The sequence below is a fragment of the Salvelinus fontinalis genome, chromosome 4 (assembly GCF_029448725.1).
Source record: "Salvelinus fontinalis isolate EN_2023a chromosome 4, ASM2944872v1, whole genome shotgun sequence".
NCBI lineage: Eukaryota > Metazoa > Chordata > Actinopteri > Salmoniformes > Salmonidae > Salvelinus > Salvelinus fontinalis.
In genome coordinates, this window is record NC_074668.1 from 87,401,082 (window position 1) to 87,421,066 (window position 19,985).

General features: G+C 42.1%; 2 protein-coding genes across 3 annotated transcripts in view; one reads left to right on the top strand and one right to left on the bottom strand.

Annotated features, from left to right (window-relative positions):
* Window positions 1–757, bottom strand: part of LOC129852948 (E3 ubiquitin-protein ligase TRIM39-like) — an 8,521-nt gene extending 7,764 nt beyond the window's left edge. The window contains exon 1 of the mRNA XM_055918548.1: window positions 741–757. Coding sequence (XP_055774523.1) covers window positions 741–757 — 17 coding nt within the window. The remainder of the gene's footprint in view (window positions 1–740) is intronic.
* A 732-nt stretch (window positions 758–1,489) lies between these two features.
* LOC129854598 (E3 ubiquitin-protein ligase TRIM39-like) lies at window positions 1,490–14,190 on the top strand. Of its 2 annotated transcripts, none has more exons than XM_055921839.1 (7): window positions 1,490–1,737; window positions 2,271–2,335; window positions 5,501–5,650; window positions 5,930–6,043; window positions 9,290–9,770; window positions 9,910–10,294; window positions 11,587–14,190. In XM_055921839.1, exons 4-7 carry the CDS (start codon window positions 5,946–5,948, stop codon window positions 12,129–12,131), a joined length of 1,509 nt encoding a protein of 502 aa, XP_055777814.1. In that variant the 5' UTR covers window positions 1,490–1,737; window positions 2,271–2,335; window positions 5,501–5,650; window positions 5,930–5,945; the 3' UTR covers window positions 12,132–14,190. The 2 variants fall into 2 exon arrangements, with proteins under 2 accessions (XP_055777814.1, XP_055777813.1); XM_055921838.1 differs by having other exon boundaries at window positions 5,501–5,595.
* Window positions 14,191–19,985: the final 5,795 nt, after the last annotated feature.

A 19,985-nucleotide genomic window follows, 5' to 3' on the forward strand; every position in this document is an offset into this window, starting at 1 on the left:
CCCACAAAATGAGGTAGAAACTGAGCTGCACTTCCTAACCTCCTGCCAAATGTATGACCATAATAGAGACACATATTTCCATCAGATTACACAGATCCACAAAGAATTTCAAAACAAACCCAATTGTTATAAACTCCCATATCTATTGGGTGAAATGCCACAGTGTGGAATCACAGCAGCAAGATGTGTGACCTGATACCACAAGAAAAGGGCAACCAGTGAAGAACAAACACCATTGTAAATACAACCCATATTTATGTTTATTTATTTTCCCTTTTGTACTTGAACTATTTGCACATAATATGACATTTGACATGTCTTTATTCTTTTGGAACTTCTGTGAGTTTAATGTTTACTGTTACTGTTTTTATTGTTTATTTCACTTTTGTTTATTATCTACTCCACTTGCTTTGGCAATGTTAACATGTTTCCCATGCCAATAAAGACCTTCAATTGAAATTGAGAGAGCGAGACAGAAAGAGAGCGAGACAGAGGGAGAGCAAGAGAAAGAGAGGTACATGATGTGTCCATGTTTATGAACTCCTTCCAGTCAGACAGTCAAGACTATACATACTTCACATCATGACTCTGCACATTCACCAACACACTATGATATACTACTATGTATTATATTACACAATTATATACTGTATACACCAATATATACACTAATAATAATGATATGAAAATACATTTCATAGAGTTGAAACAGTTTATATTTAACCTTCCTATAGTTCTACGTTGAGCAGGGTGACATGCTCCGTAGGCCCACATGGTGGTTGTTCTATTATAGGTCCGTCAGTGGGGCTTCAGTTGATACAGACCCTTTTATGATTCATCATTTAGTCTGTTCATCACTCCTCTGCTCTCTGTGCATGTGCCATTCCACGCACACGCACACGCACACACGTAGACACACAGACACACACACTCTCTTTCTCTCTGCTCCTATTCAGCTTACACTCATGTATACTCACACAGGTCTGTGTGTCTGCAGAGAATCTGGAAGATTGATGACAATCCTGTTAAATCAGCAGGACTGACAGGTCAGATAAAGAACAGCAATAATACTGTTCAGCGACGTGTGTGTGGGTGCTCCCTGCAAAGCTGTTACAGGATAACCAGTTTTTCATTTCTAAATCACAGCACATCACAAATGGCTGGAGAGAGAGAATTCCTGAAGTGTCATTTAAGTGGTGGGATCAAGGGCCTGACACACACACACCCCTCCCTTAGCACCTCATACCGGTGCCTTCTCAACAGGTTACTGGGTTGCGATGATTGTTTGTGTGTGTGTGTTGTGTGCATGTGAAATGCCTTACTGAGTCAGTGCTCAACACTGTATGTTAGTGCTGCCTGTTGGTCAGTAGAAGACACAGCAGTCTTTATCAGACCAGTCAACTGTGTGGACTGAAGCTTTGTGAGAAATGTGTAAAATATAATATAACAATATATATTTCAATACATAAATATTAAGTAATTTATAATAAGCAATCTGAACGTCAATTATTAATTTAAATGTTTTCTTAAAACTATCTAAAATCGCACATTTTCAAATGATTCAGCGTTTGCCCACTAGATGGTGGCATTGTACTACAATAGGTCTACCCAGCAGTAGAGCAGTTTTCAGAATGTAGTTTGGTCTCTAGCGGTTATACTGAAAGTAAAGGTTACAACACACACCATTTTAGAGGGCGCACAGTTCGATACTCCTGTTCCAATTGTTTCCAAAGATTGGTAAGTCAGATGCAATAATCGCATTTAATGTTTTCTTCATAATTGAAAGTGTTATAGAAACACGTATTATCATTACTTTATTCCATTAACAGTGTGCTGTATGTAACCACTGTGTTAGACGTACAGTGTTGGCCTAGGTTATGTAATCTGTTACATATTTGATTGTTCTGATAAAGTTCTGGTGAAAAATACCACTGAAATGTTTTATTTGTTTACCTGATGTACTGTGTAAAGTGACTACAGTATGAATGATATACAGTACATTTTGGCTGTATTCTGTAGTTTTCAGGAGAGTAAGGGGGTTTCAGTATAGGTCTCTCACTAGGCCTGAATTGTATGGGGAACACATATTTCTAAGGGTGTTACATGTAACACCACTTACAAATATCTCTAAATGGCAATGATATATCTGTAGAAGTAAAGAAATAAAAAATATATAATTCTTGAAAGTTTGTATTTATTTTTTACATTAAGCAACCAACCAGCTTCCGCATACAGCCTCTTCCTGTTTGACGTTGGGTTCTCTTTTTCAGAGAAGTTGAAAACATGAACACGGGGCCTAGTTCACATCGCTTCGACAGATGATTTATGCGATCAGGTAAGAAGGCAGGGTTCCTCTTTAAACTAACAACACTTATAAAGGCTTTATATGACATACATAAAGTATTTAAGCACGACATAGATGATTCACAAGTCATCTATGAGCTTATGTAATACTCTATAAAGGGTGAAATAACTATAGGATCCATTACCAAACGTGACATAACATTTTGTTGATAAAAAACAACTGTGCTTTATAAAGGGTGACATAATGCATGATTACTAAGATACAATGCTGTATAAAACTACTTATAGATAGTCTTATATTGTACTGTACAGTCATGGCAAAAAGTTTTGAGAATGACACAAATATAAATTTTCACAAAGTCTGCTGCCTCAGTTTGTATGATGGCAATTTGCATATACTCCAGAATGTTATGAAGAGTGATCAGATGAATTGCAATTAATTGCAAAGTCCCTCTTTGCCATGCAAATTAACTGAATCCCCAAAAAACATTTCCACTGCATTTCAGCCCTGCCACAAAAGGACCAAATCAAATCAAATGTATTTATATAGCCCTTCTTACATCAGCTGATATCGCAAAGTGCTGTACAAAAACCCAGCCTAAAACCCCAAACAGCAAGCAATGCAGGTGTAGAAGCACGATGGCTAGGAAAAACTCCCTAGAAAGGCCAAAACCTAGGAAGAAACCTAGAGAGGAACCAGGCTATGAGGGGTGGCCAGTCCACTTCTGGCTGTGCCGGGTGGAGATTATAACAGAACATGGCCAAGATGTTAAAATGTTCATAAATGACCAGCATGGTCAAATAATAATAATCACAGTAGTTGTCGAGGGTGCAACAAGTCAGCACCTCAGGAGTAAATGTCAGTTGGCTTTTCATAGCCGATCATTAAGAGTATCTCTACCGCTCCTGCTGTCTCTAGAGAGTTGAAAACAGCAGGTCTGGGACAGGTAGCACGTCCGGTGAACAGGTCAGGGTTCCATAGCCGCAGGCAGAACAGTTGAAACTGGAGCAGCAGCACGGCCAGGTGGACTGGGGACAGCAAGGAGTCATCATGCCAGGTAGTCCTGAGGCATGGTCCTAGGGTTTAGGTCCTCCGAGAGAGAAAGAAAGAAAGAGAGAGAGAAAGAGAGAATTAGAGAGAGCATACTTAAATTCACACAGGACACCGGATAAGACAGGAGAAGTACTCCAGATATAACAGACTGACCCTAGCCCCCCGACACATGAACTACTGCAGCATAAATACTGGATGCTGAGACAGGAGGGGTCAGGAGACATTGTGGCCCCATCCAATGATACACCCGGACAGGGCCAAACAGGCACTCAATAACCCCACCCACTTTGCCAATGCACAGCCCCCACACCACTAGAGGGATACTTTCAAACACCAACTTACCATCCTGAGACAAGGCCGAGTATAGCCCACAAAGATCTCCGCCACGGCACAACCCAGACAGGAAGATCACGTAAGTGAATCAACCCACTCAAGTGACGCACCCCTCCTAGGGACGGCATGGAAGAGCACCAGTAAGCCAGTGACTCAGCCCCTGTAATAGGGTTAGAGGCAGAGAATCCCAGTGGGGAACCGGCCAGGCAGAGACAGCAAGGGCGGTTCGTTGCTCCAGAGCCTTTCCGTTCACCTTCACACTCCTGGGCCAGACTACACTCAATCATATGACCTACTGAAGAGATGAGTCTTCAGTAAAGACTTAAAGGTTGGGACCAAGTCTGCGTCTCTCACATGGGTAGGCAGACCATTCCATAGAAATGGAGCTCTATAGGAGAAAGCCCTGCCTCCAGCTGTTTGCTTAGAAATGCTAGGGACATCATGTCAGTGATTTTCTCGTTAACACAGGTGTGAGTGTTGACGAGGACAAGGCTGGAGATCACTCTGTCATGCTGATTGAGGTCGAATAACAGACAGGAAGCTTCAAAAGGAGGGTGGGGCTTGAAATCATTGTTCTTCCTCTGTCAACCATGGTTACCTGCAAGGAAACACGTGCCGTCATCATTGCTTTGCACAAAAAGGGCTTCACAGGCAAGGATATTGCTGCCAGTAAGATTGCACCAAAATCAACCATTTATCGGATCATCAAGAACTTCAAGGAGAGCGGTTCAATTGTTGTGAAGAAGGCTTCAGGGCGCCCAAGAAAGTCCAGCAAGCACCAGGACCGTCTCCTAAAGTTGATTCAGCTGCGGGATTGGGGCACCACCAGTACAGAGCTTGCTAAGGAATGGCAGCAGGCAGGTGTGAGTGCATCTGCACACCCAGTGAGGCGAAGACTTGGAGGATGGCCTGGTGTCAAGAAGGGCAGCAAAGAAGCCACTTCTCTCCAGGAAAAACATCAGGGACAGACTGATATTCTGCAAAAGGTACAGGGATTGGACTGCTGAGGACTGGGGTAAAGTCATTTTCTCTGATGAATCCCCTTTCCGATTGTTTGGGTCGTCCGGACAAAAGCTTGTCCAGAGAAGACAAGGTGAGCGCTACCATCAGTCCTGTGTCATGCCAACAGTAAAGCATCCTGAGACCATTCATGTGTGGGGTTGCTTCTCAGCCAAGGGAGTGGGCTCACTCACAATTTTGCCTAAGAACACAGCCATGAATAAAGAATGGTACCAACACATCCTCCGAGAGCAACTTCTCCCAACCATCCAGGAACAGTTTGGTGACGAACAATGCCTTTTCCAGCACGATGGAGCACCTTGCCATAAGGCAAAAGTGATAACTAAGTGGCCCGGGGAACAAAACATCGATATTTTGGGTCCATGGCCAGGAAACTCCCCAGATCTTAATTCCATTGAGAACTTGTGGTCAATCCTCAAGAGGTGGGTGGACAAACAAAAACCCACAAATTCTGACAAACTCCAAGCATTGATTATGCAAGAATGAGCTGCCATCAGTCAGGATGTGGCCCAGAAGTTAATTGACAGCATGCCAGGGCGGATTGCAGAGGTCTTGAAAAAGAAGGGTCAACACTGCAAATATTGACTCTTTGCATCAACTTCATGTAATTGTCAATAAAAGCCTTTGACACTTATGAAATGCTTGTAATTATACTTCAGTATTCCATAGTAACATCTGACAAAAATATCTAAAGACACTGAAGCAGCAAACTTTGTGGAAATTAAAATGTGTCATTCTCAAAACTTTTGGCCACGACTGTATATATAACTGTTTATGTTTACTGGCTAGGTTTTCTGAGTGAGATCTGCCTGAGCAGTCCAGAGTCTAAATCAGACATTAGACTGGATGGAGCCTGAGGGAGATCCTGGAGTCCTGAGCAGGAGGTGAGTCAGAGAGAGAGAGGCTGTCTGAGGGAGATCCTGGAGTCCTGAGCAGGAGGTGAGTCAGATAGAGGGGGGTCTGATGTTGAAGGTGTATTTATTGGCATTTACCTTGCCTTCTAAGGGTTTGAGTGGACCTTATCACATGCCAGGAAAATGCACGCTACACTGTAACATAACATAACCCTCATTTACTCAAGTGTTTCCTTTGTTTTGGCAGTTTACTGTATTTCACTGTTGATGAATGTGTTTAGTTTCATCTGCTTTCACTTTAAGACAACACAGAAGATAATGTGATGATATCACTACAGATAACTATAATTTGTATGAATTGCAGAGCCCAGCGGGAGATAATGGAGTCTCCTGCTCCCAGCTGTCTCTCTATGAATAGTGCCAGGTCAATGGAGCCACCCTTTGACTTTAAAAGAGAACCCTTGACCCCTGATCTGAGGTGAGTGTTGAAATGAGTAGCTTAAAAAACTAACAAAAAAAACACCCCACTCAGCTCATCTGATCATGACCTCTGCTTTCTTCTCTCTCTCCCTCTCCCTCTCCCTCTCCCTCTCCCTCTCCCTCCCTCCCTCCCTCCCTCCCTCCTCCCTCTCCCTCCCTCTCTCTCTCTCCCTCTCTCTCTCTCTCTCTCTCTCTCTCTCTCTCTCTCTCTCTCTCTCTCTCTCTCTCTCTCTCTCTCTCTCTCTCTCTCTCTCTCTCTCTCTCTCTCTCTCTCTCTCTCTCTCTCTCTCTCTCTCTCTCTCTCTCTCTCTCTCTCAATTCATTTCAAGGGGCTGTATTGGCATGGGAAACATGTGTTAACATTGCCAAAGCAAGTGAGGTAGATAATATACAAAAGTGAAATAAACAATAAAAATTAACAGTAAACATTACACATATAGAAGTTTCAAAACAATAAAGACATTACAAATGTCATATTATATATATACAGTGTTGTAACAATGTACAAATGGTTAAAGTACAGAAGGGAAAATAAATAAGCATAAATATGGGTTGTATTTACAATGGTGTTTGTTCTTCACTGGTTGGCCTTTTCTTGTGGCAACAGGTCACAAATCTTGCTGCTGTGATGGCACACTGTGGAATTTCACCCAGTAGATATGAGAGTTTATCAAAATTGGATTTGTTTTCGAATTCTTTGTGGATCTGTGTGATCTGAGGGAAATATGTCTCTCTAATATGGTCATATATTGGGCAGGAGGTTAGGAAGTGCAGCTCAGTTTCTACCTCATTTTGTGGGCAGTGGGCACATAGCCTGTCTTCTCTTGAGAGCCAGGTCTTCCTACGGCGGCCTTTCTCAATAGCAAGGCTATGCTCACTGAGTCTGTACATAGTCAAAGCTTTCCTTAAGTTTGGGTCACAGTTGTCAGGTATTCTGCCACTGTGTACTCTCTGTTTAGGGCCAAATAGCATTCTAGTTTGCTCTGTTTTTTTGTTAATTCTTTCCAATGTGTCAAGTAATTATCTTTTTGTTTTCTCATGATTTGGTTGGGTCTAATTGTGCTGTTGTCCTGGGGCTCTGTGGGCTGTGTTTGTGTTTGTGAACAGAGCCCTAGGACCGGCTTGCTTAGGGGACTCTTCTCCAGGTTCATCTCTCTGTAGGTGATGGCTTTGTTATGGAAGGTTTGGGAATCGCTTCCTTTTAGGTGGTTGTAGAATTTAACGGCTCTAATCTGGATTTTGATAATTAGTGGGTATCGGCCTAATTCTGCTCTGCATGGATTATTTGGTGTTCTACGTTGTACACGGAGGATATTTTTGCAGAATTCTGCATGTAGAGTCTCAATTTGGTGTTTGTCCCATTTTGTGAAGTCTTGGTTGGTGAGCGGACACCCAGACCTCACAACCATAAAGGGCAATGGGCTCTATGACTGATTCAAGTATTTTTAGCCAGATCCTAATTGGTATGTTGAAATTGATGTTCCTTTTGATGGCATAGAATTCCCTTCTTGCCTTGTCTCTCAGATTGTTCACAGCTTTGTGGAAGTTACCTGTGGCGCTGATGTTTAGGCCGAGGTATGTATAGTTTTTTGTGTGCTCTAGTGCAACAGTGTCTAGATGGAATTTGGGGTCCTGGCGACTGGACCTTTTTTGGAACACCATTATTTTTGTCTTACTGAGATTTACTGTCAGGGCCCAGGTCTGACAGAATCTGTGCAGAAGATCTAGGTGCTGCTGTAGGCCCTCCTTGGTTGGTGACAGAAGCACCAGATCATCAGCAAACAGTAGACATTTGACTTCGGATTCTAGTAGGGTGAGGCCGGGTGCTGCAGACTGTTCTAGTGCCCGCATCAATTCGTTGATATATATGTTGAAGAGGGTGTGGCTTAAGCTACGACCCTGTTTCACCCCACGTCCCTGTGTTAAGAAATGTGTGTGTTTTTTGCCAATTTTAACCGCACACTTGTTGTTTGTATACATGGATTTTATAATGTCGTATGTTTTACCCCCAACACCACTTTCCATCAATTTGAAAAGCAGACCCTCATGCCAAATTGAGTCGAAGGCTTTTTTGAAATCAACAAAGCATGAGAAGACTTTGCCTTTGTTTTGGTTTGTTTGGTTGTCAATTAGGGTGTGTAGGGTGAATACGTGGTCTGTTGTACGGTAATTTGGTAAAAAGCCAATTTGACATTTGCTCAGTACATTGTTTTCATTGAGGAAATGTACAAGTCTGCTGTTAATGATAATGCAGAGTATTTTCCCAAGGTTGCTGTTGACGCATATTCCACGGTAGTTATTGGGGTCAAATTTGTCTCCACTTTGGTGGATTGGGGTGATCAGTCCTTGGTTCCAAATATTGGGGAAGATGCCAGAGCTAAGGACGATGTTAAAGAGTTTTAGTATAGCCAATTGGAATTTGTTGTCTGTATATTTGATCATTTCATTAAGGATACCATCAACACCACAGGCTTTTTTGGGTTGGAGGGTTTTTATTTTGTCCTGTAACTCATTCATTGTAATTGGAGAATCCAGTGGGTTCTGGTAGTCTTTAATAGTTGATTCTAGGATTTGTATTTGATCATGTATATGTTTTTGCTCTTTATTCTTTGTTATAGAGCCAAAAAGATTGGAGAAGTGGTTTACCCATTCGTCTCCATTTTGGATAGATAATTCTTCGTGTTGTTGTTGTTTAGTGTTTTCCAATTTTCCCAGAATTGGTTAGAGTCTATGGACTCTTCAATTACATTAAGCTGATTTCTGACATGCTGTTCCTTCTTTTTCCGTAGTGTATTTCTGTATTGTTTTAGTGATTCACCATAGTGAAGGCGTAGACTCAGGTTTTCCGGGTCTCTATGTTTTTGGTTGGACAGGTTTCTCAATTTCTTTCTTAGATTTTTGCATTCTTCATCAAACCATTTGTCATTGTTGTTCATTTTCTTTGGTTTTCTATTTGAGATTTTTAGATTTGATAGGGAAGCTGAGAGGTCAAATATACTATTAAGATTTTCTACTGCCAAGTTTACACCTTCACTATTGCAGTGGAACGTTTTAAAAATTTAAAAATGCAGGAGCTCATCTGATCGTGACCTCTGCTCTCTCTCTCTCTCTCTCTCTCTCTCTCTCTCTCTGTCTCTCTCTGTCTCTCTCTGTCTCTCTCTGTCTCTCTCTGTCTCTCTCTGTCTCTCTCTGTCTCTCTCTGTCTCTCTCTGTCTCTCTCTGTCTCTCTCTGTCTCTGTGCCAGTCTGCTGACTGAGGATCTGTTCAGATGCTCTGTGTGTTCAGAGGTGCTGAGGGACCCGGTCTCCATTCCCTGTGGACACAGTTACTGCAGGCAGTGCATCAGCACATACTGGGTCCAGCCCGGCCCTGCAGGAGACTATGTGTGTCTCCAGTGCAGTAAGAGATCCAGAGTCCGACCTGTGCTCTGCACTAACCCAGCCTTGGCCAGGTTGCTCCAGGGGCTCCAGCAGGCAGGCTTCAGTCCTGCCCTCCCTGCTCTGGGCTACGCTGTTCCTGGGGACGTGGCCTGTGATATCTGCTCTGGACAGAAGCTCAGAGCGGTGAAGTACTGTCTGACCTGTACTGTCTCCTACTGTGAGAGCCACGTCAGACAGCACTACACTGTCCCAGCACTGCAGAGACACGCCCTGGCTGAGGTCACTGGAGACTGGGGACACGAAGGTCACCAAGGCAATGCTGGACAGACAGAGAGGATCAAAGAGGTGCTGTCATTAACAATACACTATGTGAAATGACTACAAACACTTATCTACAAGCACTTATAACACTATTAGAATGAGACGAACTGAACTGTGAATCTATTATTTTACTTGAACTGTGTGTTTCATGTTTTCTCTTAAGGAGGAGACTATGGAGACTGAGGAGGAGGAGAGAGAGAGTGTCTCTAAAAAGATGACGGATGTTAAAGAGGAGGAAGAAGATTCTGTTGAGGGACTCTCTGATCTGAAGAAGAACCCTAAAACTAAAACTCGTATCTCTGAAGTGAAGAATCTCTCTAAGTTCTACTCAGACTTGAAGCAGGAGAACTCTGAGCTTAAACATGTTGTTCGTGAACTCAGTAAAAAGAATGCTGTGTTACAACAAGAGGCAACATTTGAGAAAGAACTGGTGGACATCAGAACTGCTGCTCTGAATAAGATCACAGCTAATCTCATCTCAGACCCACAGCAACAGAGAGAGGCTGAGTATGTGAGAAGAAACCTGAAGAATATGATCATGGACTATGGTTCGTATGACAATAATGACTCCTTAAAGTGACAGGTTTTATTTTTTAAGGTAGTAGTAGGTTATTAGATAGTATTGTTAACAGGTTCTTATGAATGATAGTTCAACACTCATGAAGGTGTTATGACTGGTTTCATAATGATTTTATAAATGTCTTAAATATACCCCATTCAAGTAAAGTGTTACCTTTTATATTTTAGATCTTGAAACAATCAGAAAATAATTTTGCCAGTTAGACTCAACAGTCCTGTACGTTACTCTTCAGTTAGACTCAACAGTCCTGTACGTTACTCTTCAGTTAGACTCAACAGTCCTGTACGTTACTCTTCAGTTAGACTCAACAGTCCTGTACGTTACTCTTCAGTTAGACTCAACAGTCCTGTACGTTACTCTTCAGTTAGACTCAACAGTCCTGTACGTTACTCTTCAGTTAGACTCAACAGTCCTGTACGTTAGTCTTCAGTTAGACTCAACAGTCCTGTACGTTACTCTTCAGTTAGACTCAACAGTCCTGTACGTTACTCCTCAGTTAGACTCAACAGTCCTGTACGTTACTCTTCAGTTAGACTCAACAGTCCTGTACGTTACTCTTCAGTTAGACTCAACAGTCCTGTACGTTACTCTTCAGTTAGACTCAACAGTCCTGTACGTTACTCTTCAGTTAGACTCAACAGTCCTGTACGTTAGTCTTCAGTTAGACTCAACAGTCCTGTACGTTACTCTTCAGTTAGACTCAACAGTCCTGTACGTTACTCTTCAGTTAGACTCAACAGTCCTGTACGTTACACTGCAGTTAGACGCAATAGTCCTGTACGTTACTCTTCAGTTAGACTCAACAGTCCTGTACGTTACTCTTCAGTTAGACTCAACAGTCCTGTACGTTACTCTTCAGTTAGACTCAACAGTCCTGTACGTTACTCTTCAGTTAGACTCAACAGTCCTGTACGTTACTCTTCAGTTAGACTCAACAGTCCTGTACGTTACTCTTCAGTTAGACTCAACAGTCCTGTACGTTACTCTTCAGTTAGACTCAACAGTCCTGTACGTTACTCTTCAGTTAGACTCAACAGTCCTGTACGTTACTCTTCAGTTAGACTCAACAGTCCTGTATGTTAACTCCATCTAGGGTGCTACATGAATGCACTATTACAATAGTTTAGATGTCAGACCATTCACAAAATAGCCATATGTCAGAGAATAATGTATTATACAGTAAAATGCGTTTTCACAGATTTATGTTCTATATCCACAGATTTTTTCTAATTCTAATAAGGTGTATGTTTCTCTCCACAGTGGATGTGACTCTAGATCCTGATACAGCACATCTCCAACTCATCCTGTCTGAAGACAGGAAACAAGTTATATTTGGAGATGTATGGCAGGATCTCCCTGACAACCCAGAGAGGTTTGATATCTCAGTCTGTGTCCTGGGAAAGGAGGGTTTCTCCTCAGGGAGATTCTACTATGAGGTTCAGGTGAAGGGGAAGACTGGCTGGTCTTTAGGAGTGGCCACGAAGTCCATCAACATGAAGGAGACGATTTACCTGAATCCTGAGGATGGATACTGGACTGTGATGCTGAGGAATGGACAGTACTGGGCTGGCGCTGTCCCCACTGTCCCCATCTTCCTTAGAGAGGAGCTCCAGAAGGTGGGGGTGTTTGTGGATTATAAGGAGGGTCAGGTCTCATTCTACAATGTGGAGGCCAGGTCTCATATCCACTCATACACTGGCTACACATTCACTGAGAAACTCTATCCATTCTTCAGCCCTGGTAATAATTACAGTGGTAAAAACTCAACCCCACTGGTCATCACTCCTGTAGATGTCACTGACTGACTGGTTTATACCAAACATTGAAATACTGTTAACTGCTAATGTAATAGCGACCAGGTAATGTAATAATTAATTGTAATGTAATACATATTACATAAATCAGCAGATAATGTATTGACATTTTACATTTATAATACAATAACTTTTTCTGATAATGTAATCATTCAATTACAGTTATTAATGCAGAACTAAGTTATTTTGTGGATAAGGTTATCATTTCATGTGTTAACATAGTAAATCACAGTCTCATAATGTAATCCAATAAGACCTACCTGTCCATCTATCTCTGTGGAACATATCATCTTAGTGGACGAGATCCACATTCTTCTTCCTGATGTAACATGACATTGGGAAGAATGAAAACAGTTCACTAAATACCACAGGAAGCCCAGGTCTGTATGCACTGTCATATGTTCAGTAAACCCCTGGAATTACATTATTACATGGCTTACTATAATAATTAAATACTGTCCTGCATGATTATGTATCTTACTATATTTTTGTTGAATACTTTTTTTGCTGTTGAACTAGAAGGAGAGCTTGCAAGAAATCCTTTCATCGCCCTGTGTACTACGCTGTATCCTGTGAATATGACAGTAAACGTTGATTTGAAATGAGCAGTCAGTTCAGCATCAGTAATGTAGGTAACTGGCAAAATGAAAGAATCACCAACAGAAAGAGATTTAATAGGGCGTTGGGCACCACGAGCCAGAACAGCTTCAATGTGTCTTGGCATGGATTCTACAAGTGTCTGGAACTCTATTGGAGGGATGCGACATCATTCTTCCACAAGAAATTCCATCATTTTATGTTTTATTGATGGTGATGAAAAACGCTGTCTCAGGTGCCGCTCCAGAATCTCCCATAAGTGTTCAGTTGGGTTGAGATCTGGTGACTGAGACGGCCGTGGCATATGGTTTACATCGTTTTCATGCTGACCAAACCATTCAGTGACCAAACCATTCAGTGACCAAACCATTCAGTGACCAAACCATTCAGTGACCAAACCATTCACTGACCACTCGTGCTCTGTGGATGGGGGCATTGTCATCCTCTGGGTCATAGCGATGGTAGCCAAAATAATGTCCTGCCCAGCATTTTTATACATGACCCTAAGCATGATGGGCTGTTAATTGCTTAATTAACTCAGGAACCTCACCTGTGTGGAAGCACCTGCTTTCAATATTCTTTGTATCCCACATTTACTCAAGTGTTTCCATTATTTTGGCAGTTACCTGCAGTGCTTGACTTGGGCAGGAGTTCACCTGAGCTGAGTACCGGCACCTCAAATGTTCTACCTGAGCTCCTGTACCTCTTATAGAATATTAGCTCCAAAGTATTGTGGAGTTCCTGCACCTAAATATAAACAGTACCGGCACCAAAAATGAGTACCGACACCTATTTCAGTCCAAATCGAGCACTAGTTAGTTACCTGTAGTTTTCAGACAATCGACCATCAGCAGTAGTGAAGGAAGGTTTTCTATGTCAATGTACAGCCACAAGATGGCGGTGTTTCCCTACAGTCCATTAAGTGCAATAATGTGCTTACTGCTCACCGGAGCAACATTGTAGCAATGTTGTTATAAAGCTTTGAGAATACAGATGAGGATAACATATCACATCCTCAAGTCAACCTTCAATTAAAACCCTTATTGGAAGAGTGTTTTCCAAGCAAGATTTAAGAGATTGCCATTTGGTTTCTGCACACACACACACACACCTAGAACCAGTTGGGTTCATGCTGGGCTTAGCAGAGTGGGCTGTTAGCATCATTGATTAGCCACCTAGAGTTTTCTTATCTTAGAATCATCACATCGCATCGATCTCCAGCCTCCCGAGAGAGATCAGACTTCACTCAGATAGACACTGTTAATGTGACTGAGGAACTGCTGGGTAGAGGTGGATGGAATCTGAGGGGAGGGTTACCTACTCAACCACCACATTCATAGTGTGCTGTCTAAAGGAGGATGTATTATATTGGAGAGAGAGGTCTGGTTTTGATGTTGATATTTACACTTGTAAATTGAATATGCCTTTCCTAATAAAGTTGTTTTGAATTTAATTGACTCTCATCTCAGAGGAGAGTCCTATCTGTCTCTACCTGCCCTTTCTCTCCCTCCTCTCTCCCGCTTCCTCTCTCCTCCCTCTCTACTTCTCCTCACTCTATACCTTCCTTCTCTCAGCCTATCCCCTCTCTTCCCTCCCTCCTTTCTCTAAAAGCACTGTCGCTGATAGAGTGGGTGTCTGTTTAGCCTAGTGATGACTCAGACTCAGTGCACTCCATGAGAAAGTCACTGTTGTTAACACAACTGTAGAGAGACATGAGAAAGTCACTGTTGTTAACACAACTGTAGAGAGACATGGGAAAGTCACTGTTGTTAACACAACTGTAGAGAGACATGAGAAAGTCACTGTTGTTAACACAACTGTAGAGAGACATGAGAAAGTCACTGTTGTTAACACAACTGTAGAGAGACATGAGAAAGTCACTGTTGTTGACACAACTGTAGAGGGACATGAGCAAGTCACTGTTGTTAACACAACTGTAGAGAGACATGAGAAAGTCACTGTTGTTGACACAACTGTAGAGGGACATGAGGAAGTCACTGTTGTTGACACAACTGTAGAGAAACATGAGAAAGTCACTGTTGTTAACACAACTGTAGAGAGACATGAGAAAGTCACTGTTGTTAACACAACTGTAGAGAGACATGAGAAGGTCACTGTTGTTAACACAACTGTAGAGAGACATGGAGACCACAGTGAGGTTTGTTGGCATTGTCACCTGCAGACCACAGTGAGGTTTGTTGTCTGTCACCTGGAGACCACATTGAGGTTTGTTGTCTTTGTCACCTGGTGACCACAGTGAGGTTTGTTGTCTTTGTCACCTGGAGACCACAGTGAGGTTTGTTGTCTTTGTCACCTGCAGACCACAGTGAGGTTTGTTGTCTTTGTCACCTGGAGACCACAGTGAGGTTTGTTGTCTTTGTCACCTGGAGACCACAGTGAGGTTTGTTGTCTTTGTCACCTGGAGATCACAGTGAGGTTTGTTGTCTTTGTCACCTGCAGACCACAGTGAGGTTTGTTGTCTTTGTCACCTGGAAACCACAGTGAGGTTTGTTGTCTTTGTCACCTGCAGACCACAGTGAGGTTTGTTGTCTTTGTCACCTGGAAACCACAGTGAGGTTTGTTGTCTTTGTCACCTGGAGACCACAGTGAGATTTGTTGTCTTTGTCACCTGGAGACCACAGTGAGGTTTGTTGTCTTTGTCATCTGGAGACCACAGTGAGGTTTGTTGTCTTTGTCACCTGGAGACCACAGTGAGGTTTGTTGTCTTTGTCACCTAGAGACCACAGTGAGGTTTGTTGTCTTTGTCACCTAGAGACCACAGTGAGATTTGTTGTCTTTGTCATCTGGAGACCACAGTGAGGTTTGTTGTCTTTGTCACCTGGAGACCACAGTGAGGTTTGTTGTCTTTGTCACCTGGAGACCACAGTGAGGTTTGTTGTCTTTGTCACCTGGAGACCACAGTGAGGTTTGTTGTCTTTGTCACCTGCAGACCACAGTGAGGTTTGTTGTCTTTGTCACCTGGAGACCACAGTGAGGTTTGTTGTCTTTGTCACCTAGAGACCACAGTGAGGTTTGTTGTCTTTGTCACCTGCAGACCACAGTGAGGTTTGTTGTCTTTGTCACCTGGAGACCACAGTGAGGTTTGTTGTCTTTGTCACCTGGAGACCACAGTGAGGTTTGTTGTCTTTGTCACCTGGAGACCACAGTGAGGTATGTTGTCTTTGACACCTGGAGACCACAGTGAGGTTTGTTGTCTTTGTCACCTGGAGACTACAGTGAGGTTTGTTGTCTTTGTCACCTGGAGACCACAGTGAGGTTTGTTGTCTTTGTCATCTGGAGACCACAGTGAGGTTTGTTGTCTGTCACCTGGAGACCACAGTGAGGTTTGTTGTCTTTGTCACCTGGAGACCACAGTGAGGTTTGTTGTCTTTGTCACCTGGAGACCACAGTGAGGTTTGTTGTCTTTGTCACCTGGAGACCACAGTGAGGTTTGTTGTATTTGTCACCTGAAGACCACAGTGAGCTTTGTTGTCTTTGTCACCTAGAGACCACAGTGAGGTTTGTTGTATTTGTCACCTGGTGACCACAGTGAGGTTTGTTGTCTGTCACCTGGTGACCACAGTGAGGTTTGTTGTCTTTGTCACCTGAAGACCACAGTGAGGTTTGTTGTCTGTCACCTGGAGACCACAGTGAGGTTTGTTGTCTTTGTCACCTGGAGACCACAGTGAGGTTTGTTGTCTTTGTCATCTGGAAACCACAGTGAGGTTTGTTGTCTTTGTCACCTGCAGACCACAGTGAGGTTTGTTGTCTGTCACCTGGAGACCACAGTGAGGTTTGTTGTCTTTGTCACCTGGAGACCACAGTGAGGTATGTTGTCTTTGTCACCTGGAGACCACAGTGAGGTTTGTTGTCTTTGTCACCTGGAGACCACAGTGAGGTTTGTTGTCTTTGTCACCTGGAGACCACAGTGAGGTTTGTTGTCTTTGTCATCTGGAGACCACAGTGAGGTTTGTTGTCTTTGCCACCTGGAAACCACAGTGAGGTTTGCTGTCTTTGTCTATGTGATTATATTTGTCTACATCATGTGACTGTCACTTCTTTGCCTGCGTGTGTGTAAGTGCGTGTGCTTATACGTTTGTGTGTGTGTGCAGTGTGTGTGTGTGTGTGTTTGTGACGTTAATTGTCACCTCTCTGTGAATGGTCTGTCACCCCAGTACAGAACATTGTCATCTCCTATCAACATCAGGGAGAGAGGAGGAGGAGGAGGAGGAGGAGGAGGAGGAGGAGGAGGAGGAGGAGGAGGAGGAAGACACGAGGGAGAGAGACACACACTGCCGTGAAAAAGTATTTGCCCCCTTTCTGATGTTCTCTATTTTTGCATATTTTTGATCCTGGATGTTATCAGATCTTCAACCAAAACCTAATATTATATAAAGGGAACCTGAGTTTACAAATAACACAACAATTTTATACTTATTTTTTAAATTTAATTTAACAAAGCAAGACCCAATTCCCCCATGTGAAAAAAAAATTACCCCTTTACACTCAATAAATGGTTTTGCCACCTTTAGCTGCAATGACTGCAACCAAACGCTTCCTGTAGTTGTTGATCAGCCTATAATATACTTGCAGAAGAGTCTTGGCCCACTCTTGCATGAAGAACTGCTTTAACAAGCATGAACTGCCATTTCAGGTCCTGCCACAACATCTCAATTTGGATTAGGTCTAGACTTTGACTAGGCCATTCTAAAACTTCAAATGTGTTGTTTTTTAACCATTTTCATGTAGACTTGATTGTGTGTTTTGGATCATTATCTTGCCGCATGATCCAGCTACACTTCAGCTTCAGCTCACAGACAGATGGCCTGACAGACAGATGCCCAGACAGATGCCCTGACATTCTCCTGTAGAATTATCTGATACAGAGCAGAATTCATGGTTCTTTCTATTAACTTCTTCTGGCTGCAGGGGCAGTATTGAGTAGCTCTGATAAAATGTGCCCATTTCAAACGGCCTCGTACTCAATTCTTTCTCGTACAATATGCATATTATTATTACTATTGGATAGAAAACACTCTCTAGTTTCTAAAACCGTTTGAATTATATCTGTGAGTAAAACAGAACTCATTTGGCACAAACTTCCTGACCAGGAAGTGGAAAGTCTGAAAACTATGCTCTGTTCTAGGTCCTGCCTATAAATGGGCATGATACGTATTAGTATACATGCACGTCATACACCTTCCCCTAGATGTCAAGAGGCAGTGAGAGAAGAAATGGAGTGTTTATCTTGGTCTGAGGTGGAATAAATCCTCTTGGAATGACGTGTCACCCATTTCCTGTTTTCTGGAAGGCGCGAGAAGGAACCGGGGATTGCCTTCTGAAAAGCTGTCGTTATAGGCGACTACTATCTCTGGCTTTGATTTTATTTGATACATGTGACAATATCATCGTAAAGTATGTTTTTTCAATATAGTTTTATTAGATTATTGAAATTTATTCGGGACGTTAGGCGTGTTGCGTTGTGTGCCTTTGTTCAGGAAGGAGAGCTTCTCGCCACTTGGCTAGTGCGCTTGCTAATTCAAGAGGGAAAAAGGACGTTCTAAATCCAAACAACGATTGTTCTTGACAAAGGACCTCTTGTACAACATTCTGATGGAAGCTCATCAAAAGTAGGATGATGCTTTTATGATGCTATTTCATATATCTGTCGAACTGTGTACTATTAGTTTTGCGCCCAGGTTTTGGGCACTCGCTCGCCATAACGTAAGCCTTATGTCGTAATGAAGTTATTTGTATAATTCTAACACTGCGATTGCATTAAGAACTAGTGTATCTATCATTTCTTTATACAACATGTATTTTTTTTTTATATATTTTTTTATTATTATTCCCCGCAAACCCTACCACCGATCCCCCAATTGGAGTAAATTGATTAACATTTCTGTTTTTACCTTCAATTTATACATCTTATACACATTTTACAGACACAGTCTACTTTATAATAGTTCTCTCTTGTTTGTTCTTAGTCCTTCCTCTATTTCTGTTGTCCATCCAGTTTGGTTTCCACTTGTAACTGTGCTATTTCACAATAGCTCCGCACCTATACACATTTCACAGATCCCGTATGCCCTACATTGTTTATCTTGTTATTAGTCCCACCCTTCAGCTCCACTCAACCTTTCCCATCTATCTTCCAACATCATCCATTTCGGATTTTTATTTGCCATATATTTTTCAACTGTGCTGTGATGCTTCACAAAAGATTTGAATCTTCCTATTCTCATAGCTTCCACGGATTGTAAATTAAAAATAAACATTTTTGCTAAAATAATTATTATATTATTGATTGATTGACTATGGCTTTTCAAATCCCCCAGTATTGCTATCTGTAGCGTTAGTTCTACGCAAATGTTGCAATTCTTCAACCATTCCTGGACCTGTGACCAAAAACGAGCTACATGCGGACAATACCAAAATAAATGGTCTAATGACTCTGCCTCCTCACAGCAGAATCTACAGAGCTGGGAAGATTGTATCCCCCATATATATAACATTCTATTAGTTGCAAGAATTTTGTACAATAATTTAAATTGAAAAATTCGAAGTTTTGAATCCGGCGCTGTTTTGCGTATCAATTCATAAACCATGTGCCATGGAATGGGTACATCGAAAATCTCTTCCCAACTATTTTGCAATTTATATGGCACAGCTGTAAGTTTTTTGGTCCTTAAAACCTGTTGGGGATGGGGGCGCTGTTTAGACTATTTATGCTAATTTGGCTAATTTTTGAAACGGCTTCCCACAAAATCCTTGATCGTACAATATGCATATTATTATTATTATTGGATAGAAAACAGTCTATAGTTTCTATAGGAGTTGAAATTTTGTCTCTAAGTGGAACAGAGCCCATTCTACAGCAATTTCCCTGACATGGAGTCAGATTTGAGAAATGTTGGCCACTCTTCTGAAGTCAGTTAAAAGGGCACTGTCATTGCTATGACTACACGGACACTTCTTACGTCTTCCCCTGGATGCCTTTACGTGATGACGATTCCAATGGGGTCGATTGCGCGTTCACAGGCACTACAAATGAAAAAAACCTTTAGCTAGCAAGTCTTTTCTTGCTGCGTAACGCGCGTGGAAGACACCGACCCTCTCCTGTTCCAAGCGTTAGTTTAGCCTGTTATATTTCTCCGGTCATCTTTTCACTCGTTATAGGAGTTAAAAACATCATAAGGTAGTTAATTTAAAGCGTTTTATAGCAATTTATAGCCGTTTAGTGCGATT

Bases quoted from the DNA above. Each gene is read 5' to 3' on its own strand.
- LOC129854598 (XM_055921838.1), top strand. From the start codon at position 5,558: ATGGAGCCTGAGGGAGATCCTGGAGTCCTGAGCAGGAG. The intron at 5,596-5,929 runs GTGAGTCAGAGA...TATGAATTGCAG, and splicing joins CCTGGAGTCCTGAGCAGGAG to AGCCCAGCGGGAGATAATGG. The intron at 9,771-9,909 runs GTGCTGTCATTA...TTTTCTCTTAAG, and splicing joins AGACAGAGAGGATCAAAGAG to GAGGAGACTATGGAGACTGA.